General features: G+C 37.4%; 1 protein-coding gene across 1 annotated transcript in view; it reads left to right on the forward strand.

The window, feature by feature from the left end:
* The window catches only part of LOC145979818 (histone acetyltransferase KAT6A-like), a 51,052-nt gene extending 35,477 nt beyond the window's left edge, over window positions 1-15,575 (forward strand). The window contains exons 4-6 of the mRNA XM_083112841.1: window positions 5,796-5,928; window positions 8,941-9,116; window positions 14,685-15,575. Coding sequence (XP_082968967.1) covers window positions 5,796-5,928; window positions 8,941-9,116; window positions 14,685-14,828 — 453 coding nt within the window. The 3' untranslated portion in view covers window positions 14,829-15,575. The remainder of the gene's footprint in view (window positions 1-5,795; window positions 5,929-8,940; window positions 9,117-14,684) is intronic.
* Window positions 15,576-25,385: the final 9,810 nt, after the last annotated feature.

Genomic DNA, 25,385 nt, shown 5'->3' on the forward strand with positions numbered 1-25,385 from the left:
ATCCCACTTTAAACTGTAGGTCCAGCCCCGATTAGCCTGTCTATGCATGAAGTGGGCTTATGAGCAGAACTCATTTGAAAATGGGACCCAAAGTCAACAGTAGAGCTTTAATTCTCTTCCTCAACCACCTATTATTCCGCATTGGTCTGGATTAAAATGTCGAACACATTTTCTTCTTTAATACATCCGGTAGAGTTTTAAGTCGGATATTGATCTAACCCCAGAAATAACACTTTTCTTCTCTTCAAAACTTCTTGATCTCAAGCCCTGGACGAAGGTGTTTTTAGCACCCATCTACTCTCTTCCCGCACCATTAGCTACAGCAAGACCCGGAATGAGTTCTGTGGATTCATTCCCTTCGAGCCAATTGAACCACGCTGATTTGGTCAACCATTAAGTATGATTTTAAACCTACGTTTTTCATACAAATCCCAGAAATAACGCACATGGAATTTACTGGGATAACTGACAACACAAATGTAAATGAAGGAAAAATATGGCAAAATATATTTTTAGGTGGATTTAGTTCGAAAGAAACTGTGAGGCTGGAATGAGTATCGGTCATGCGTTACCTATGCCAAAGATCTACGAAGAATGCCGAATGCTCCTTTTTCCATTGCCGTGGGTGAGCAACATGAACACTGATGGTTGTCTCTTGGTTACCTAGAACCACGATGAGGACACATGTCTTTACATCAGCACATAGAAGTAGATATACGACTACATAAGAATAGTTTGAATGAAACTAAAAATAAATTAACGACATAAACACAGTTAATTCTTCTACTTTGTAAGGGAATGACTCATTCCCTTCATTCCATGGAATAACCACCCATGATGTAGGTATAGACCCTAATTTCTTCCAACCAATATTCATAAAGTACCAATATAAAATTTACTGTCTGAGTATTCGATATAAAAGGGCAAGTATTTCATGAAGAGCCTAAATGATTCATTCACTTCTATAGTTGACGTATGTGACCATTTTTGTGGCTCTAAGAGTTATTACCTTTGTAAAACAAATTATATATTAGAAAGAGAGTTGTAAAAGGGGGAGGGGCAGGTTTGCCTGGGTGTAAAGGGCAAATGGGCTGTCGAACAAGCAAAACAGATAAAAATAGAAAAGTGTTAACATTGTAGTGCCCTGTTAAATTACTGGCACCCTATTAAATTAAAGTTATATCAGTTTGCAAAGATATAGATTTATTAAAAATAGTCTTCCTCTTTCTATCTAGTCTGTTCCCTGACATAATGACATTTTTAATTTTTTCCAACTTTTCAGAGGAAGCAAAGGAAGTATAAGTCCCAAATTTATGTCTGACCATAGGCGCACCATTAGGGGCAAGATGGCGCTTGCTACTGCCTGCTGGAAAATGTGGCGAGAGAAATGTTGCTTCTTTCATTGTGCTCTTTGTGTTGGAAAGTGAAAGAAATGCTATTAAATTTTTAAGTAATTGAAAATAAAGCATTACCTCAATTTAGAAGTGAAAATTCCTTGTCTTCCCATTACAGTTAACATGCCATGCATTTATTTGCACGTGTTATTTTGTTTCCTTTTAAGGCAAAGAGGCACATGGCTCCTAAGTCATTAGTATCTCGTTCAGTATTTGAATTATAAACTCTGAACAGTGCCAAACGTACTTTCCAATGTTCTGTAATGGTGTAAGACTTCAATATGAAATTTCTTGACTGATTTAGTTTAAATGCAATACCAGGTATCTATCAAACGTGCATCCCAACTTCCCACTGTATTTTTGTCTTCATGGCCATGCTCTAAATATATAGAGAGTTACATTACTTTATTTCAGTTTGTGAGTCATTGTTTAAACAGAGATTTGAAAACACCAGTATAATTTGGAACTCATTCGCAACATAGAACTATTAAAATTATATATATGATATATATGTGTATTTTCTAACGGAAACTAGCACAGGAGGGGCAGGGGGCATGTGCTGACGTAAAGAGGATGCCGAATGAGCAAAGCAAGATTGTAAAGAGTAAGCATGGTTGGTTACTGTGACATGAAAGTATTGTCACTATGTTTAATTAATAATATGCATTGTGGTGATTTATTTAAGAGTCACATTATATCTGTACTTATTACTTACTTCAGACCGGCAAGTGTGTACGCACCCATGCAATGCATTCTCACAGGTATTTCATCGATGAATTGGGCACCCCCCAAGATGAACTCAGAGTTATACCTAAGACAAGAACCATACAAATACAGTTAAAAAATATTGCGCAAGTGTTTCTAATTTCTTTATAACTAGCTTAAGAATTGCATGAAATGATTCCTGCTAATAATATGTTTAAATTCTGTGTTTTTCAATGTCATCTCTTGTATTTTGTATAACGATTATACAAATCAAGTGCTGAACATTATTGGAAAGCAATACTTGAAACGTTAGACTGAAATGTTAACATTATCACAAAAATCTATTTTCCATCTCTTCCTGCATTTGACATATTTTTTTCTTCTGAAATGTTACGTGAGGGGAAGGGAGGGGGTTAAGTTAATCTTTGGAAACATCTATGAACAAATTGAATTAGGGCGAACATTTTAAAAACTGTCCCCAAACTTACACCTCGCCAAAAGTTTCCAACCCCCCCTCCCCCTGGGAAATCGTGGATAAACCCCTGATTGCACTCTTGTCAGGGTGCAGTTGCTGGGCTTACCCTCTTTCCTCAAGTTACACATTTATCACCATACACACATATGTAACTTGTTGCATTTGATATTTTTGTACTAAACCAGAGTTTTCTAAGCTTTGTGACAAGTGCCATATGTTATTTTGGAATGAACCTTCAGAAATACAGGGCATTTCATAAATCCCTCTGAAATTACGAAACTCGGTAGCTCAGGGGATATTCAACCATGGGGATAAGAGCATGTCAGTGAAAAGAGTAAGGGCCGGTTTTTCAATGTTCAGTTAAGGTTCGTGTTAGCACGTAACTGGAAGTTAGTGAAAATTTCGATTTTTCAATGTACAGTTAGCTCGTAACTGGACCTCTGGTGGCAATTATCTTTACTGGTACTTCTTCTTGCAGTTACCAGCCTAATTGGAAGTTGGGAATCAACATGGCTGCCTCATGCAGCTATCGAAGTTCCACACTCGCAACTTCACTGTCAGGTTAAACAAGATATGATTCATAAAACTTTTAAATTCGTATAGAAAAAGACTTATTTTGTTTGGCAGAGCTTACCAGCATGCATGCAAATATGGAAATTAAGCAGCGTAGTTGCTAGAATTTGCTTGGCAAGGTTGTGTTAGAGAATTTGTGGGCAGGATATCCGGTCTACCAGGCAGGGCATTGGACAATGTTGAAACAGTAATTTGGTGTAGTGGTTAGCGGCACCACCTTTCTGAGCATTTTGTGTTTTGTAATACGAGGCCGAGTCCTGGTCACGGGTATTTTTTTTCTTGTCAATTATTTATTACGTGTGTTGCATTCAAGTCACGCTTTACTGTTGAATGATCTTCTCGGATAAATATTACAGTAAATTTTAAAATTATTTTTACTCGTACCTTCATATTTTTAGAAGTTTAGAAAGCATGCTTACTATTAACATGTTGTTTTTTCGCTCAACAACATGCATAGAGAGGTACAAAGCATGCAGTCAAATGTACAATATTTACATATTAATAATAATAATAGTGTTTATATCAACAAACAGGTATTATTAATGTCTCGACTTTTGAGTTCTTCGTGCTTTTTCTACAAGAAAGTATCTGCGCTTGCGCCTCATAAAATCATTTCCCCCACGTGGAAATGGGCTTTTTTTAGAAGAAAATCAAATTTGTAGTGCTGTCTTTCGTTAATTTATTTCGTAAGCATACAAAATGGATACGCAGCCATTGTTCCTATCGTTTCACAATATGCAATAACGTGCTTTCGAGCGTGGCGTGCTTGTAGTTCTATATTTAAACGACAGGCTGTGTGCCAGTCGACACGGTTTGAAACTATACTAACAGATGGCACACAGATCGATTTCCTGTAATTTCCGTGCTTCAGAATTGCCAACACGCTGATTCGGAGAACGAACATGGTTTAGTTGACTGGTAGTTACTTTCACATTGAAAAACCCGGTGCTGGTTAAGACTGGCTGTTATCTCCAACTGACAGTTAGTTAACAGAAAGATTAACAGGACATTGAAAAACTGACCCTAAATATCGAAGTTTTTAACCCACCTTGCAATTGTTCCATATGTCTTCTCTTGGTGACTCAACAGACATCAATCCTGTACACAGTCCACAGTCTCAGGCGATAGCCCTAGCCTACATGTCTTGCGATGCACAAACATCCAGTTTCCTCAGATTTCTACAGCAGTCTCTTATTGTTTTGTCCATTGGTGGTTTTGTACAATACTTGATTTGAAAACCACAATGCACTGTAATGAATGACTCAGTTTTAGCCAATTGCGGGACACAAGAAGTTTTCTATTCACTTGGAAATGTCATGTTTGCACACTACTGCCTCCTAATGGAGAAATGGGTAACTAAGCCATGCTGCTTGTCACTTACATCTCACTCGGACTGGGCTGTTTTCTGAATAGAGTTCCAGTCTGTTGGTCATGGATGTGTAGTGAATTTATTATTTTTTCTTATTTTTTTTTGAATAACGATCACAGTATGTGTTTCTTAATGTTTGTGTTTTCTGTATTATGTGTATCATTAAATCACAATAATAAATATAACATTATAAATATTTTTCACTGTTTCTAGCTGAATTTTAAAATCTACGGGGATAGAGGCAGCCATGTATTAGAATGTATAGTACACATAGGTTATTCACGCTGTTACCAGGTGAGCCTTCATTAGGAAGGCCACTATGGTGCAAGAATTAATTACTTTTAATCCAATCTTATATTAATTCATAAATTAAACATTTTAAGATCATATTTTAAAATATGTAGCTTTATCTTAGTTGGATTCATGGTTTTCTTGGACCACATTTAGATTTAGTTTTTTCTACCCCTGTCCATGTTGGTTGTCACCTTGATGTGAAAGCCCCATGTCACATGTTGGTTGCCACTTTGGTCTGAAAGCTGCATAAGATATCCTGGAAAAAGAGGGGCAGGAGTTATCCTCCAGTGTGCCTGGTATATGTATGTGTAAAATCTCAATCTAATATATAAAAATGGATGTGTGTGTGTGTTTGTTCCGGCATAACTCTCGAACGCCTGGAGCGATTTCAACCAAACTTGGAGCACATACAACTTGCAACCTGGAAAGAGATACTGTGGGGCTAAGACACCCCTGGCACCCGTGGGGGTGGGAGGGGTGGCATGTAAAAATAATGAAAAAACGACCGTTATTAGTATGGAATGGCGGCGATTGGGTTCCAAAATGGGGGGGGAGGTGCCAAAACTGCGTAGGCACAGTTTATTCCCCTTTGTAAATAAGGTTTAGCATAGTGGGAGGCAAAATTGGTGAAAAGTAGGGGAGCAACTGCCCCACCTCCCCCCCCCCCCCCTAATCGCCATAGTTTTCGGGGTCTCTAAGATGAATAGTGACACTCCCAATGCCGTTCAACTCCAAGTTCAATTTACTCAATAGTTAGAATTCATTATTTTCCTGTCTAATAGAAGATTGGAATAAATAAATAGCCGGGCAACGCCAGGCAATCATCTAGTAGTCAATAAAATCTGTGTATTCTTGTGCAACACAAATTGACAGCCTAATGATACATTTGTTAATTTTGTAATTGTTTGTGTCTTTTGCTGAATCATGTGGTTCTAGTGTCATTATGCAAATATCCGTGTATTTAATGCTATCATTTTGTTTCCAGGATTCCATGCTATTTTGTGATGGCTGTGATAAGGCTTATCACATGTACTGCCATGCTCCTATTATTCAGGACAGACCACAAGAGAAGTGGTTGTGTTATAGATGCCTCATGGTCAGATCAAATTTTATTCCTAGTAAGTATCACCTTCTGTCACCTTAATTTATATGCTGCTCATGCTGGTAGTATATATATTTTAATACTACGACTCAAGAGCAGCTGCAGGATTTTTTCCTCAGGGGATGACAGGGTCATAGAAAATGTTATTATTATTATTATTATTATTGCTATTATTATTTTTTTTACTACTACTACTACTAATGTTCCATATTCTGTATATCTATATACAATTTGCATAATTGTATGCTGACAAGAAGCTGTTTTTTATAGTTAGATAATCATTATAGAATAGACTGTAAGCTTGAAAGTATCCCTATCTCAAATAATAATAATAATAGTTGCTGTAACTTACGACCTGTAAGTCACAGAAAACAACATTTTTTGTTATAATATATTGCTACAATTTCACCATTCGAAGTACATTAATTCTTCCAGAAATCTCAGGAGGGGTCACTTGTCCCCCTGGCCCCTCCCTGCTGGCACCCTTGCTAGGACTACAGAGTTATAAAGTACAACGCCACAGAAATTTGTAGACGTTGATGCTCTTTGTGAGGTTTTGAGTTAAGACTACGGTAATGTCCACCCTATGGCATCATATGTAATGGATTATATTAGACTTGACGCATCACACACTGCACTTTGAGAAGAAACAGCATGAAGTTGAGCAAACAGACTCGCGTGTGTTAAGGAAAGAGTTGGGAAGCCTTCTTACAGTGAGAAAATTTGCGATATTTTATACATCCTCGTGCTATAGTGATAATCATACCTTGAATCGATTCGGCAACAATCATATGTAAAATGCTTACCAGGCATGTTTTCAATGCAGGGACTGGTGTGTTTGCCCAAAACATGGCAGCGGAGTGTGATTTCACACAATGAATTGTGGGGAAGTTGTTCGCTGAATATCATCCATTCGAACCTTTTATTTGGATAATTAGAAGGCAGTTACGTATCCAGAAACAGCCGTAGGGAAGAGAAAGTTTCCGATTGTTGGTATGAAGCCTCCACCCTATTCTCAATAACCTGAGATTGCCCATTCCTTTTCTGTGCAGTGTTCACCCTTGAACCCCTCTCCTACTAGCCAATGCCATGTGAAAGTCGTTTTAACTGCCCTGTGTTGCGATTAGTCAGGGTAATTTGTTCAGAATGTCAAAGAATGGCATCTAGCTTATATTAGAGAAAACAAATAGTTCTAAGAGATATGGAAAGAGCTGTGAGGAAGAAAAGTGGCATTGTAAAAGAGTAGGGATACTGCTGAACACATTAATGTTACACGTGTGTGTGATTTTGTGTGTTAATACACGTTTCCATTTACTGATAGCCTAATTACTATTGTGCAAGGAATTGTTTTTTTTTCATTGCACTATAGGACAATCCACAAAATACAGCAATTTTTATGGTAAGGTCCACTGCATGTTCATCACTTTTGTTTATACTGTAGTACAGTAGTTTTGTGTTGATTTTCTTTATTAATACATTGTTTTGTTAATTCAAATTTTTTATGTCCACTTGAAGTTCAAATTAAAAAGAATCTAGTGTTTCTAAAATTTATCACAGTTTACAAGTCTTATTTATAGAAAGTTGCCAGAACTTCAACCTTGATCTCTGGCATACATAGCGTGCCATTGCTCCACCATCTTATAGTGGAACCACTAGCAAAAAAACCTGTGCCGACCCGCGACTCCTGTGAACCACAATCCCACGAGGAGGGGAGGGGGAGAGTGGAACAGGCTTCCTTATGGCCTGAGCTGAACGGATCGAGGAGAAGATGCACCAAGGATTTTAGACGAAGATTTCTTTTTGTTTGTGGTCGCTCAATAGCTACCTAGCAATCCCTGGTTTTGCTTGATTTTTCGCTTCTGCTGTTTTACCTGTATTGAATTGTCTGTCAGTGATATGTTGTCTTTGAAACACTGAAGACATTGACAGTGTGACAATTTGACACACACAGGAGATATACAACAGAAATTTAAGGGGGAGAGGGACAATTTCCCCTAGGTCCTTCTCTCTCTGAGGCAGCTGGAAGCATTGTTGCCAACTTAGCTCTTTTGAGGCCAGATCTGGCTCCTTCGTGCACTCGCTTGGCTGTGAACTGTGGCACCCGCCCCCTGCCCCACTATGCATCACTAGCCCCGGACATAGATCAACTTTTGTCATGCGTATACATTTTGCACGTGACATGATATTACTCTTCTCACTCCCCCCTCTTACCTCCCCAGCTACTTTTATATAGCGCCTTGACTGAGGTGAAGATGAAAATATTGTTATCCGGTAATCCTTTATTTTCGATTCATACAACCATCGGTCGATTTTTGAGATGGGTGATGCCGTCAGATCTAGAAGGTGAAAACTAAGAATAGATTGTCATCACTTTAAAGTTACCGGTAATAGCAGCGCCCCCTCCCCACCCTCTTGACAACTAAAATTACCATGGAAGGCACTTTATCCAGCCTTCGTAAATCTAGCTCCTTGAAAGTCAACTTAGCTCAATTTAAGGTGAAATTTAGCTCTTTAATGCACATCAGGTTTGGCAACTGCCAGGATGGCTGTAGGAGGCAAGGAGAAATGCATTACGCTTATAGGAGAATTATTTTACCCGTTTTCTTGGAGATATCAAACTTCCGATGGCGAAAAAAAATATATGATCGGGTAAAGGATCCATTGAAGATGATATTTGCGCTAGAAATAGTCGAAACTCCCATTTGTTTAGCCGTAACTTCAATTTGAAGTTGTCTCTCCATAAGGAATACATGGGATTCTGTAAATACGTATTCATCACATTATTCAAACATGGTATCTAGCTTAATAATCAACTTTAAAAACCGCTTCCACTTGCAACATGGGGAGAAATTCATACTCTCAAATTATGTGTGGAATTTCTTTAGTAGCAGTGCCCATTCCGACGATATGTAAATAAATGCATGCCTGGTGCGAAATTGTCCCTCCTCACCTTAAGTGAAAATAATGTTAATTCCATCAATGTCTTATAAAAGTATATTCTAACAATTTGCTCTTTATTCATTTTCAGGTGTGAATGGAGTGGGTGGGTTGCCAACCCCACGTGAATCCCCTGTGCCAGATAGTAACCTCACCATGGATATTGATGAGGGCATTCCGGATGCTTCCGCCTGGACTGCAGATGATGTTCAGTTGTACTTCCAGGAGCATGGGTTCAAGGAACAAGCCTTAGTCTTCAAGGATCAAGTAAGATTTCAGTAATCTGTGCAGTTCTTCAAATAAACTCCATTGCATGCATGCTGTTTCAAGCAGGCCCATAGCCAGACTTTTATTTGGGGGGGACTCATCCCTTAAAGGCAAAAAAGTTGGGGGTAGGAGCCCTGAAGATTAATTTCTAAGTATATTACAACTTATGATACAGTTTAATTCTGCTGATGAAGTAAAATTAATTACAACTATACACTTTTTAAATTAGATATTTGATACCCATGGAGGCACACTTGGATATCACTTTAAACTGTAGGTCCAATCCTGATTAGTCTTATTGTGCATGAAGTGGACTTAAAACACCAACTCAATGAATAAATTAGATATTTATAGGATTTTGGGAAGGGGGCACTTCAGCCCCCTGAGTCCTCCCCCTGGCTACATGCCCGGTTTCAAGTATTTCTCGTAGATGATCAATAGATCCCAGATTTCTAAGCACTAAAAAATTGCCTGAACAAGCTGGCAGGGAGAGACTAATTTCTTAAAATCATACAGTAAGCATTAACTTGTAACATTGCAACTAATATACAGTATAAAAATCAGGATACCACATCCTTAGCCAACCATAATTTGTTTAATTGTTCACCTATTATATTGTTACAAAGCCCTGCGCAGCAGACCAGTTTTGCTTACTATGCTCGCCTGGTCACCGGGCCAAGTTGTCCTGCTCCTCCCACCTAGCAAATCTGCAAGTAAAAACTGTCTGCCTGGGTTTTAAAGCAGCAAGCATCGAAAGCCCGCAGGTAACTGGCAGGCCCTGCAAACTTCCAAAGACCCACCTTCTTATCCATCAGCGAACTCTCATTCCGGTTTTGCACCGTCTCCAGATACACGAGTCATGCAGACACTGTTGTGTACGTTTAGGTTCCTAAACTGTTCAAGGAGCACTTCAAATGTTCATCATGTTTAATCAATTTGAAATTGCAGGGCTTTCTTCCATGGTAGAAAACATTTGTACTACTGACACCTGAAAGGAGTACGAAGCAAATTATGCAAAAGTACCATCTTAAATACATTTCTGGAACATTGCCCAGAATGGTTGCTGTGGTTGTGGTAGTAACTGCTCTACATTAAACTATTTTTCGAAGAGCTTTGAAAAATTCTCCTAAAGGCAGTGGTGCAACCACAGGGTGGGGGGCTGGTATTGCCCCCCCCAAACCTTGGACTGAAATAAGTTCTACGGGGGGCAAGGGGGCAAACATTGACGGCCAAGTGTACCTGCAGGGGGGCAATTACCGCAAACAACTTCAAATTTTATGCAAATAAAAATACTTTAAGTAAAATTCTCTTGCTCGCTTCACTCGCAATGCCTGCTTTTCTTTGTCTTATCAAGTTCAGAACCGTAGCTAGGCGGGAGTTGGCCCTGGGTGCCGAACATTCTACATAAAAATAAGTTGTAAGATTGATTGATTGATTTGTGGTCCATGTGCGTCCACCGGGTATGGAACCTGGGACCCCTGGATCACAAGGCGACGATGTTACCACTACACCATTGGGGAGGCACAAAAGTTGTAAAGGAGAGAATGCATTGGCATCCTGTAAAATTATTTGCACCCTATTAAATCAATATTGATTACAGCCTACAAAAAAATCGGATCCAAAAACTTTCTTGATCGCTTTGCTCGCAGTCTATTTTGTTCTCTGCAATGCATTGTAAATTACCAGACAGAGAAATAAGACTTGTCTTAATTGATTTGTTTTAAATGCATGAACAATTGTTTTGAGGAAAGGGAGCATGCACATTTGAGAGACAATTTATGTAATTTTTGCTGTTGGTTTATTGTGAGATGGATCAATTGGATGTGTAATGTATTTAAATAATATATGTTGTATATAATATGTATTAAATAAACTTTGAATATGTACACAATTTAGTGTCCATGTCGCTCATATGTGAAACATGTATCATGCTTGAAAGTTATACATGTTAAGGTAAAAAAGAATTATATTTGGAATGCATTTATGAAGCATGTTATATCCTTCAAAAATTGTTTGGTTGCTAGTTTTCCATTATTAATGTGAAATTGAATGTGTTGAAAAAATAATTCAAATCGTTTGTTCCAACACAAATGCTCTAGCACCAACTTCTACCCCGTTTTTGCATAATTTACGAGGGTAATAATGTCTTTGATACTAATACTACTACTACTGCTGCTCCTGCTACTACTACTACAAATAATAATAAAACTGTTGTTCCAGGGGTTCGAAACCCTGCGTGGGCATGGATGTTTCATCAATTTCATCACTCATCCTCATCTTCGCAAATTAGCCAAAAGTGGCACAAAAAGCGGAGTAAAATAAAGCAAATCAATAATAATAATAATATAATAATTACTACTACTACTACTACTACTACTACTACTATTATTATTATTATTATTATTGCTAAAGTAAAACTTCTCAATAACGGACAGGCCTGGGGGGAAAATAAATGTCCGTTATTAAGAAGTGTCCGCCATTCAGAAAGAAGCAACTTTTTCCTTTAAAGTCAGTCATTTGCATTTCTGCAACATCGTAACAGAAGTGACACACACTTCTCAAGATAACCAGAAAGAATAATGTCTACTGTCTGCACTTTTAAAAATAAATATGTTCGGTGTAACATGAAACAATGCATGCTAGTTTGAAATACTGGCCATTGTTGTGTCGAATTCCAGAAATCGGAACCATTTTCTTTCAGGTTGTCAGTTATTAAGAAGCTTTATTTCCGTTGGGGAGATAGTTTTCAGGGTGTGCGTCCATTATTAATAATGTCTGTTATTGAGAAGTAATATTGCCATTAAACCCCATGTATTTCTGCCGGCGAATTTAAGAATGTCCGTAATTTAGAGGTGTCCGTTACGGGAAGTTTTACTGTACGTTTATCCTGGTACTGCCCCCCCCCCCCCCAACAAAAATTTGTGGTTGCTCCTTTGCCTACAGGTTTTCTCTCTGGTGAAATTTTGCCAATTCAATATCCGATTCAGTTGCTCAAGATATTCCCTCCCCTTTTTGAAAAGTTATAGTATTCCTGGCTTACTTAGTGTTCTTATCCCTTCTAGAGCACAGAGAGCTGTTGTTTTGTTTTCAGAAATTTCATTCTGGAGGGAATTTTATCCTCAAATTAGGTGCAATGTTGTACTTTTTCAACCACTAGATTTTTAACATCACATGTTGATGAATACTAAGGCACGGGAATCCATAAAAGATATCATAAAATCAATATTTACACTACAAAAGGATTTTGCATATTGTCGCCTATTTCAACAAATCATCGTTATTGCAAGTTATCTAGTTCTACAGATTTCAATGATAGTAACACAATGTAAGATATTTGTTATTAGTATCTTGAGATGAGTGCAAATAGCCACCAGCAGTGTTGGCCCACACATTTTAACAAAACAAATGACATAAAAATGAAACCGAGAAGATTTGCGATTTGAAGATCAGAAAAGTGATATACTACATTTTTAAAAAAAACAGAAACCTATATTTCAAAACTCTCAAAGTAAATTGGGAGAATATGTGGTCCTAGGTTTGACATAATAATGAAACATTCTTATGGAAAAATATTAATTTGAGAAATTACAAAATCTTAGTCTCCTGAGACAGATGCAAATTCAAATGTCTCCATATGTAGTGGAATTTAATTGCAGTTGACAACACTGACAGTGGTGGCTCATGTCGGACTGAATGAACTACATCAGGTTTCACATGACTTCTTACTTCCCAGGTAAAGAGAAAAACCTGGCAGGCATTGAGGCCCATGTATTCTTGTTCTGGAAAGCTCGCTTGCGCAATGTCCAACACCTGGCTTGACTTGTGTGTTGCATATTTTAGGCACGACTCCTTGTAGACGGGTTTCATCTAGGTCTCATGCAGTCCTCTGATTGTTAGGTGTTAAGGCTCGGCTGACCTTTGGCATACGAATGGGTGATTTTTTTCAAATATTCCTCTCCATTCGAAAAACCTCTTGGATATTTCAAAATATGAAAAATTACATACGCTTAGAATTCATTCTAGAGCATTGACATGAATTTTCGTGTAGTTTCCTTTTGCTGCTATCTAGATATTCTCAATAGTTTCGCGATTACATAAGTCTATTAAACTATTGATAATATCTAGACTACAATTTTCTACTACAATTTTATTTTGCATAAGGAAGTATTAGTTGCTAAGAATTAATTCAGTACAAGCATGACCATATGCACAAATTATATTGCCAATTATAAATTCGTTTTTCATTACATGTAGGGGAACTTGGGGCAATTTGGCAATGATAATATATTTTGTTTCAAGACTCAGAGTGTATTACATGGAAATGAATCTAATTGTCCAGGCACATAGCTAGAACATTGTGATACAAAGTAGAATGCATGGGATCATAGCAGTAATGTTATATGAAGCACATAGAAAATATGGGGCCAAGATGAAGAACAGAAACTGAGTTGAAAGAAGATATATTATCAAATATATATACACGAAATGTGCTACCGCTTAAACATGTGGTAGGCCTAAAAATTTCAAAAAGTTGAATATTTTCAAAGTAAACAATGGAATGTCTGAATTTATGAACACTGTCTACTTACACATATAACATATAACTCAAAACAAATGAATGAATCACATTCATACCCAAACAGAGATCATGCCACTATTCATTGCAATGTGAACACTATAAGTATAGTATTCATGCACCAGAAAAAATGAAAGGTTTGTTACTGTTTGTCATCTTGCCCCACAAAGCATACTTTCACTTATCGCCATATTGTCATCCATCCATCAGGAGATTGCCTCCCCGATGGCACAGTGGTAGTGTCGTTGCCTTGTAATCAAGAGGTCCCGGGTTCGATACCCGGTGGAGGCACACAGCACAGTGGTTCGGATCCCACTTTAAACCGTAGGTCTAGTCCCGATTAGCCTTACTGTGCATAAAGTGGACTTAAAACACCAACTCAAAACCAAACCATCAGGAGATTGTAAACTTTCAAATATCCTATACTGTGCTCCAATAGTTTCTAATTACAAATATATTTATCTGATTTATTAGTGAAATATTTATGTTTCCAGAAATGTTTATATATAGCCCGAAAATCGATAATGATTATGCACAAGTTTTTCCTTACCTTCAAGGAGTTGAGTACTTTGCAATCTCAACAGCTTTCTGTTGCAAAGATTGCCATTACAGCTGATACTTTTGGAATGTCACATGTAGCCATCATGAATTATTGGCAAGAAAAATGGAATTCATCATCTTGCCAACTTGCCTTAAGTTCTCCTATGTAGATTTTTATTTTCAAATACCTTATTGAAATATGTATGTGCATTTTCATGTTTTAATTAACACGTTGAATACATGACATTATTGTATCTGAATAACATAAGACTATCCATCATTAAAGCATAATATACACATGTACTTTCATATGATATCAAAGAATAAAGTGATACAATTATACAAATAATTCAAAATGTTTCTTTAAGGAATGAGGCATTTGGGCCCATTAAAAAAAACCTGTTGTTATATGCAACGATTACCAATATCTTACACCTGTTCTCTTCCAATAGGAGATCGATGGAAAGTCCCTTTTGCTTATGAAGAGGAATGATGTTCTCACCGGTTTGAAACTGAAACTGGGCCCAGCTCTGAAAATCTACAGCCATGTGAAGAAACTGCAGACCAGGCAACAGGATATAGAATTGTGGACCTGAGACGAATTGTTTTGTTGCATATCTATTGACTCTGTTATTTATGAGAAAAATCAATTTTTGTAATTCCTTTTAAATGTTGATGCAATGAACTCCTATAATTCCAATGTTACCAAAAATAAAACCCACTGTGGTAACCGAGGAGCCTGATTGTATCACTTATACAAAGTGCTTCCAAGAAAACAGTAGTTGAAATGTTAACTGTCTACGTTATTTGTTATTCTCAAACATTTACTTGTAGGATTTCTTGTGCTAAGAGGTACTATGTATTGAGTTATTTATATAAGAATAAGTTAAGTGGCATATTGATGAAATATTAACCTCCTGGACAAAAGGTGCTCAGGAGATATGGTTTTGAAGTGTGAAGAGGTTATGGATGAGGTGTGTCTAGTCAAGACAGGTTGCAAGTGATGGAGATCTATTTTGAGATGAATTGTTGTTGTGCAATGGAATGTGAAATTAAATTTAAGTTTGATGTGACATTTCAATGATTTTACCCCATTCCTAATAACTTTTAGGTTTTCTGGGGAATTACCTTTCTTTGTCTTCAAGGTAATTTTGCTGTTGTCACACTCTGGAAGTTTATATTGATGTTCAGATTGAAGTGTATTCAATTCAGAACAAGAATATTTTGTGAGGAAAGTGAGAATGTTGGATCCTTTTTACAAAAAAATTCACTGCCACGATATTTTTTATACAAAAAACATGTAATGTTTTCCCCTTTGTAAATAAATCTTCCTTTTCTGTTAAGTAAGTTGTGTCACTTTTGTTTCCCATGATTTGATGGTTATGCTCTTATTCGAGTTATTTGCTGAATATATGGGAATTTCTTTGTTGTTCTTGGTTGCTTTTAGGGTCTGATATAGGGTTGCCAGATTTCTAAAATAAAAAAAAAAAACGGGACATACAGATTAGCTATATGGATAAAGTTTAGGAGTGTGTGGGATCCTGAAAAGTCGGGACCTGGATCGGGAAATAAATTCCCATCTCGATCCCGACTTCGGGAAATTACTTCCAGACTTTTCGGGATCCCGAGCTGTCTGGAAATACCTAATGGTCATTTTTAAAAGTCATTAATTCTTGACGTTTTCTGCATTGTAAGTGTCTGGAACTGATCGGAAATTGTTAGTTTTTATTCCTGAAATGCAAAAACAATCACTTAAGGTGAAAATTACCTGTAGAATTCGAGATTTCCAGAGCTTTGGGAAATTTTGAACATTTCCCGTTCCGAGTCAGTAAATTGCGAATTTTTCCCATCCCGAATGTCGGGATTTAAAAAATTTCCCATCCTGACCGAAAAAAATCTGTCCCGTACCCCCTTAATAAAGTTACATTTATTTTTTATAACATTTTTAAACATTACAAAATTAATTGCTGTTTAAAGCATTGTTTATCCCTAATTCTTAACATTTTGACAAAATATATTAATATTTGAGTGAACTCTTGGCATCCTTTAAGAGAACCTTTTTTGTTATTAATTTCTTGTTGTATAAAATGATTTTGAAATTTGAATTCGTTATTTCTTTAGCTAAATACGGAACAAATGGGCAAACCTAAGATCATTTTCTGGGATACCGGGACATTTCTTTAAAACAGGGGACAATCCCGTATATACGAGACGTCTGGCAACCCTAGTCTGATGTATTAATTTCCAATGTTTTTTAGGCTTCTCACCAACCTAAAGAGAAAGAATATGATGCAGAAGAAACGAAAGATATCTTTCACGCAGTCTTTGGAACGTTACTTTTACATTTTCTTTATTCTAGATAAACTACACTCTGTAAAAAAAAATTAGCATCACTGTATTCTTATTACGGATGTTGACAATTTTGAGTTTCGCATGCATGCATCTTTCCTGCACAACTTGAAATCAATTGATTGAAGTATTGGTCGGGTATCACTGCGTAGTGTGGTGTTATTCTTTTGTTGATTTAGTGTTTGGAGTGTCCGCTAGAGGGTGTTGCAATCAGTTACTGCTGCAAGGCTTTGTAATCAATTGTCAGGAATCTGTAAAACGATTGTTAGTAGTGGAACTTGTGACGTGTTTTATGTTGCAACTACATGTTCATTATTGACAGTTTGGATACGTTATCATATTTGTGAAGTGTTCTGGTGGTGTGTAGTGTATTTGAGCGTGTTTTCTCGAAAAAATGGGCAGAAAGTGTGACATTTCACCACGTAAGCAAGGAATGGTTCTTGCTTTGCATATGGATGGTCATTCTCAGAGAGAAATTGGTCGACAACTTCAAATGCATCAATCCACAGTTAGACGCTGCCTGCAAAAGTAACAAGAACATGGAAAATCATCACTTAGAAGTCACTGTGGCAGAAAGAAAAAGACATCACCTTGACTGGATCGTATGATAAAGAACATGGCACTGAAGAACAGAGGAATGAGTTCACGCCAAATTGTACATAAACTACAAAATAAGGTGGGAGTTAATCTTACTTATGCTACTGTAGTATCCAGACTAAAGAAACAGGGTGTTTCTAAACACGTCCCACGTAAAAAACCCAGACTAACTGACGCACATGCAAAAGCTAGACATGAGTTTGTCAAACGTTATGGCGCATGGAATGATACAGATTGGGAACATGTGATATTTTCTGATGAAAAATGATTTAAATTGCTGGGGAATGACAGCTCAGTTAAACTGTGAATGCAGAAGGGAGAAGAACTTGCAAAATCTTGTATTTTAGAAACTCAAAAGTTTTGTGGCAGTGTTATGATTTGGGCATGTTTCTCTGCAAAAGGGATTGGCAGGATGCATTTTGCACATCGACCGTTAAGGCTGATCAATATCTGGAAATCCTGAATCGGAAAGTTCTACAAACTGCAGGAGATAATTTTTCTGGACAGAATTTGGACTACTTTATTTTTCAAGACGATAATGCAAACTGTCACCGTTCTCAGGTGGTGAATAACTGGTTTCATGATATGAATATTGAAGACTTTGGTGGCCGCCCAACTCTCCAGACATGAATCCTATAGAAAACCTGTGGGCCATGATGTGCAAAAAACTTGGTAATCAGACGTACAGGTCAAAGGAGGAACTTATGGCAGCAATTGTACATGTTTGGAATGAAATTGAGGTCGAATATTGTCAAAATCTCATTCATAGCATACCTCGAAGGTTGGAAGCACTTAGGAGGGCCAGGGGTGGCCACACTAAGTACTAGTCAATGTATTTACTTACTATCATTTCAAATTGACATATCATGATGCATTTAAAACCTTTGTTCAATCTTTTTACTTGCAAAAATTGTCTTTGTGCAAAAACGTTCCACAAGCTATATTTGCAATAATTTTGTTATTAGTTCTGTAAAGTGCATTATGTACGTAACTATGACTTAAATAATAAAAATATATTGTACAGATATAGTGTTTTATATAATTGTTAGGAAAACAAATCGACAAGTGGAATTAAATCAATAAAACAACTGATAATTCACGAGCGAAATGCTGACGACAAAAAATAATGAAGTGATGCTATTTTTTTTTTACAGAGTGTAGAATTCATTATAAATATTATATGCACTGCAAGCTGGATCTTCTTGTTTTACCTGTAGAATCATCTAATATTACATTAATTTTCATTCAATTATAAGATTTAATTTAGATTTAAAAATATACAGGTAAGAAAATTATGATTTTAAAAAATTCTCATACTCTTATGGGATAAAATTATGTCACATAATATATTTCTTCATAACAAATATATCTATCGTAGGCAGAATAAAGGTTACAAGTTCAAAAAGGAAAAAAATACATGATGTTAGATTAGGTTACTTTAAGTTAAGTTAAATGAAATTTAACAAATATCCCATTTACTAGTTATGTGGGCCAATTCAATGAACCAGAAAATGGACAAAACTAATTTTGGGCAAAGTTGGAGTCGTATGCTTCTTGCCCTCCTAACAGTAAGTGTTACTTGTAACTGCATTACAATTGGATGAGTAACTCGATGATGAACACTGGTTTCACATTGGCTTGGGCAACCAGATTTCCCAAGGTAGAAACCAGCACTTCAGATCATACTTTAGTTCCATACTTACCGTTCAATATTTTCAATGCAGCAGCCGACCTCCATGGCAGAGTAGGTAGCACAGAATGCTATGACACCAGGATCCTTGGTTCGAATCTTGGCCTCGTGATGTGTGTTCCTTGTTGAATTATTGTTGCAAGTCCACTTTATGCACAGATAAGCTAATCAGGACTGGACCTACAGTTTACAGTGGAATCCGAAGCATTGTGCAATGTGTGTGTCCACTGGATGTGTGTGTCCCTTCATAAATTTCATCAGCACATCGCGCTGCAACGCCAAGGGTCCCGGGTTCGAATTCCACTCGGGCTTGGTTGTTTCTGAATGTCCAATTTCATCACTCATCCCCATCTTCGCAAGAGGCACAAAACGTGAAGTAAAATAAACTAAATCAATCAATTTCATCACTATTCCACATTTCTCATGATTAGAAAAACCTAGACATACACCTACAATCTTTAACATTCAAAAAAAGAAAATCTATATCATGTAAGAAGGAAATTAAGTAATGAAGAGTGGACAATTGTTAACACAGACCAATGCATCTATGCAGGGGACATTCAGTTAAATGTATTGTGATATACATTTCTAACGTTACTTGTTTCTTGTACTGATGTTACGTTTAGGGCGTTCGCCGGCTTAAAGTGCTTGGCTGCGAGAGGATGGAATAAATTACGCTCATTGCCCTTTACCAATATTCAATAGAATCCGCACTAGTGAGGGAGGATGATCACGCACGAGCCAGCTAGATATCTAAACACTGATAATGATAAACCCAAAGTGTTACCACTGTACCTGGTTTCCTTTGTGGTTCCTCAGCTGAGTCACGACGTGGCACTGTGTCAGTCCATTAAATGTGTCCTCAGTGGGTTCATCCAAACCTTTTAAATGGACCGACTTAATACTGTCACTCGCGACATGCTTCACCCTCTCGATCAAGACTCCCCTGGCGACCTCTCGACACCCGGGGACTGCTGGCATTTCTGGTTACGCAGCATTTTATTTCCGGCTCGTGACACTGACAATGGCAAAATCAAATTACACAGAAAGCATTATGGAATTGCTTCTGGATTAAAATCGGGTTTATTAAGCATCTTGAAGATATTTTCAGAACACCAAGAGATCTGTGGTGTAAACAGAGACTAGGGACATCTGGAGATGCAAGAATCCATTCATATTACGCACATAAAACTTGGAGATAATACGTGCCTTTTGGAGTATGGATGCAAAAGACAATATAGACAGTGATGTGAAGGTTAACAGGTTAGTGTGCTGCTTGAGACTAGCTTGAAGAGGTTCTCTTGCATTCACTTTTATGTTTTTGTTGTTATTAGGAATGAATCAATGAGGATTATTTGTTGATACGAGTGGCGAAGCTCCTATGAGGCTTTTGAGGCTTAGCCTACCCAAAAAATGTTGAAATTTAAATGTTCTTGTACCCTGTAACAATCAAAGTTTGTTAAAACGAATTTAACTATGTAATCCGAACGTTTGGTTCCGCCGATCCTTCCAGATATCTCGTCAGTCAGACCAGAAAGAGGAGAGCGTGTTCGGTCCGAACTGTGAGGCTTTTGACGAAAAGCCTCACGTTTAAAAGGCAGCTACAGCGTGAGCTCTGTGTAGGTGGGAGGGGAGGGGACTGCCGATTCACTGGATGAAAATGGCTAGCCTCAGAACCAACCTGTTGTGCTAGTCTTCTTGTGCAAAGTGTGTCTTCACGTGCTGCATTGTTGAATGTTAATTTACTTCAAGTGCATGCACGCGCACGTGTGTGTGTGTGTGTGTGTGTGTGTGTCACATAGTGTATTTATGTTATAAAAATATAAGACTGTGAAATTATGTGTTGAAAACTCTAAGAGGATTTGCAGTGAAATAAATGTAAGTGAACAAGACTTTGTGGCTCTCAGATGCTTAACCTACGAAATCTTGGACACACTGACTGTACAAATGGAAATACATTTTGGAGATCTTGAAAAGATAAAATTTGTTGAATTGCTAGACCAAAATAGCTTTGGGCGATATAAACTACATTTTCCAGTGATGAAATTAAATAACCTTCTGTCCACATATCCATTTTTCAACAAAGAACGATTAGAAAATGATTTAAAAAATATCTGTGCTGATGAAGAAAAGCCTTTACCTCCTGCAGACCTTCTAAAATTCATAGTTAGCAATGATCTTCAAACAATCTACAAAGAAGTAACACAACTTATCAAGTTGGTCTTGATATTCGCTGTTACAACAGCTTCCTCCGAAAGAAGTATGAGCACCCTCAAGAGAGTAAAAATTATCTCCGTAATTCAATGAAAAATGAAAAATTAAATTCTCTCTGTACAATAGCCATTGAAAAAAAAACTGGTTAAAGAACTTTCTATTGATCAAGGCTTCAAGGAAAGAGTAATTGATACTTTTGCAACCAACAAGAATCGACACATGGACCTGCTGTATAAAAAAATATAAGCAGATTTTTCAGCCTACCCAGTATTTACGCCTTAGCTTCACCACTGGTTGATACTGCTGAAGTACTAATGCAAAATTCCAAATGCCTTATGAAGAACCTGAATGGTTTATTTACCTCCTTAATTAATGTATTTAACCAGGTGATATTATAGATGTTGTTCAAAAAAAATTTCAGAGGGTACATGCTAATTTTCATGAAACACTATGTGAAGACCGTATTTCAATTAACTTAGGATTATGTTTCCATTAAATGTCTGGATGAAATAATATAACTTCTACGAAAAGAAAAAAATGCCATTGGGTAGTATACTGATGATGATGATACAGTGCACTCTCTTTAATTTGAATTATTGGATAATTTGAACAAAAGCACATTCCCCTTGAAACCCCTATCTAAAACAATGTTAAAAATGACTACTTAATTCGAGTATTGAAGGTTAAATTTGGATAATTCGAAGTCAGGTTTCCAATAATTTAACATAAATCTTTCCAAGACAGACCAAAGTGGTTGCTACAGAAGAAATTCCAACAGATGGTTTTCCTTCTTATGTTTAATATGAAATAAGCACGTGTGTTGTTAATTTAACTGCAATTAGCTTATGTTACATTTTACTTAGTTAATACAGTGTAGTGTAGTATACTGTTCCTGGATGGAGATGTGGATAAAACTTAGCAGTTGTAAGGTAAGGTGTACTGTTTCCATATTAATGCAGTTTTATGTTTAATACAGTGTATTATTTCATTGTTTTTTTTTTGTTTTTATTATATTCTTATTCTGGTTAATTTGATTTTTTCGTATCCCCTTGGAGTTCGAATTAAAAAGAGTCCACTGTATATTGATGAGGAAGTATTTTTAAAAACGAAAGAAAATGAAATGTGTACTTTTGTACGTGTACATTGCATTTAAACGTAAAGGCTATAGTACAGCAGGTTATTGATTTGCTATCTTCTTGGTATTGCTTTGTGAATTGTCAGTTACTTTCAGTGTGTCAACGAAGTTAGTAATAACTTATGTTTTGTACAGCGTATATTGAAACACTTGTATGTTGAATTGTGTCTTCTGCAAATATGCTGCCAGAGTACTAATTGTACACTGTTAAAATCTTTAATAATACAATGCATTACAGAGAACAATGATAAACTGCCAGCGAAGCGAGCAAGAAAATTTTTGGATCCGATTTTTTGTGCAGGCTGACATCAATATTGATTTAATTGGGCGCAAATAATTTCATGGGACGCCATGCATTCTCTCTTTTTTACAACTTTTGTGCCTCCCCGATGGTGAAGTGGTAACATCGTCGCCTTGTGATCAAGGGGTCCCGGATTCCATACCCGGTGGAGGCACATGGCACATTGGTTCAGATCCCAATTTAAACTGTAGGTCCAGTCCCGATTAGCCTTTCTGTGCATAAAGTGGACTTAAAACCACAAATCAATCAATCAATTTTACAACTTATTTTCATTTAGATCATTCTGCGCCCAGGGCGGACTCCCGCCGCCCCGTAGCTACGGTTCTGAACTTGATAAGACTAAGAAAAGCAGGTATTGCGACCAAAGCGAGCAAGATAATTTTATGTAAAGTATTTTTATTTTCATAAAAGTTGTGGGCGGTAATTGCCCCCTGCAGGTACACTTGGCCGTCATTGTTTGCCCCCCTAGAACTCATTTCGGTCCAAGGTTGGAGGGGCAATGCCCCCCTGTGGTTGTTACTGCTCACAACTACACTAATTTGTGTATGTATTCGATTATTCTTAGTACAGTATATTTGAAATTAAAAGTAATTGTTTATCTTTTGTTTATTGTAACAAAAACTCTCCCACCGAAAATTGTTGGTGGGGGAATTTTGAGATCAAGATTGTTAGTGGGGGAAATCCTCCCGTCCCCCCAGAATTTCGAACCCTGGGCCTCAATCAAATATCAAAAACAAAGCTTTTCGCACGTAAGTCTGGTCTGGGATCGGGAAATTTCCCGTCCCGGCCACGAGAATTTTTTCTACAAACAGGTATGCCATATGCGAATTATCCAATCAGATGCGAGGATTTGTTTCCCGCGCGTATCTGTCGTCTGCACCTCCGGCCCATTCCCGCGTAGTTCTGTCCTCTGCCATCCAGCTTACGATGGATGGTTCTGGTAAAGAGTTTGTTTTAACTTTTGCAAGTGATATCGGCAATGGCAACGAACCATAGGCGTGCGCTTGTGGTTGCTCCTTCCCTCTCCAACGCATGGTGTTCCTCTTAACTCCTGAACTACCGTCCTCCTACACCTTTGATCAATCGTTTTCAACATCTCAAGATTGATTGATTGATTTCGTTTATTTGTTTTACTTCACTTTTGGCTAATTGCCAAGATGGGGATGAGTGATGATATGATGAAACTGATGAATGGACACTCACAAACATCCATGCAGCAGGTCGGGATTCGAACCAATCTGCCACGGGGACCGGCAAACATTTCAAGAATAGCCGTCTTTTTCTTGTCTTGCTCTAAGAACTGAATACTTTCGGTTTTACATATACAATGATAGTATTTTCAGCACTTGTAGCAAATTCTATTATAAATGACTATTTTGTCAAATGGTTGGACCTCTCACAAGTCGATCGGGGACCATCTCAACTTATAAACTGCTATAGATCTCAACAAGCGTTCGAACAGAATTATACGACGAAGCGACCCAAAATACATAAAAAACACAACCCACGTATTCGATACAAAAGTACATGTGAAACACCAGAAGTCTGAAAAAATGCCGAATATATGGCATCCAAAAAAGACGCATCAGGGCGCCTACTTTTCAAAAACATTAGGTGGGCTCAAACGCTTGAATTATAAGTTCACAAAAAATCACATAAATTATTGGGTTGGCTCAGAGGGGGCCACTCCGCGACTTGCACGTTATTGGCTAGAGCTTGTGACGTCACCAAGAGGACACAAGCGGAAGAGAGCTATGCGGAAAATGTAGCAGATGGCACATGAAACGCTGTGTTTTCATGCATCTTTTGATATTATACACCAAAGATGTTAATTTAATTTGACAACAAAAGATGAAATACGCGATAGAAGAAAACATTTATTCCGAAACAATGCATAGTTTCTTCTTCAGACATTTTTTGCGTGATACCTTGTCCCTGTAGGCTGTAGTCCACTGCCGGCTTTTCTTTCCAGCTAACCTATTGCATTTATTTTAAATGTCTAATTCTAAGGAAAGTTCTTGTCCGGGCATATTCTGATATGAATTTTTACTGAATGTCCTGGAATTTCCCTTTAATAATTTTACGTTACTTTTCAGATTCTCCAGTTGATCGCCACGATGAGGATAAATTTGTGTTTGTGCTTTTGTTATTTAGCGTCTCATTCCACCTTTGATTAATCGCGACGAACAGGATGAGTGATGATTAGTTTAAATTGATGAAGGGACACTCGCAGCAAGCACATATCCATGAGGGGGGCTTAGGAGACTCGAGCCCCCCAAAGGTTTTCGGTTTTCACTAGATAAAATGTTGTTTTTTTTCTTTTCTTGTGGTGTGAAATAAAATAATGTGACGATAATTTAAGGAGAGAAATAATTATCGAGTCAAGCATCGAGGCTCCAGCACCCCCTTCAGGAAATTTTTCAGTTTACGCTACATAAAATTAGGTTCATGGCTTCTTGAATAATGTGATGATAATTTGAGAGAAATAATTATCGAGACAACACAGAATGTTCTATAACCCTGTTATTGTCAATAACGCGTATACAAGGTGGAGATCAGGTGGCTCGAGCCCCCCCCCCCAAGGATTTTTTTTCAGTTTACACTACATAAAATTAGGTTTTTGTTTCTTGAATAATGTGCCGATAATATATGGAGAGAACTACTTACCAAGGCAACACGGAGAATGTTCTATAACCCTGTTGTTGAAAATATTGCATTAAAACTTTTCTTGCGCTTTCGGTGTCGTCGCAGCACTATGTAAAGACTTGTCAGCATTTGGAAGCTGCAAACGTAGTGGCACACGACACATTGTAATTTATTAATCTCTGGAAAGCGCGACAGGGAACGTTCTTGAATAAGAGAAGGAG

This window comes from Lepisma saccharinum, chromosome 26 (assembly GCF_977018435.1).
Source record: "Lepisma saccharinum chromosome 26, izLepSacc3.1, whole genome shotgun sequence".
Classification (NCBI taxonomy): domain Eukaryota; kingdom Metazoa; phylum Arthropoda; class Insecta; order Zygentoma; family Lepismatidae; genus Lepisma; species Lepisma saccharinum.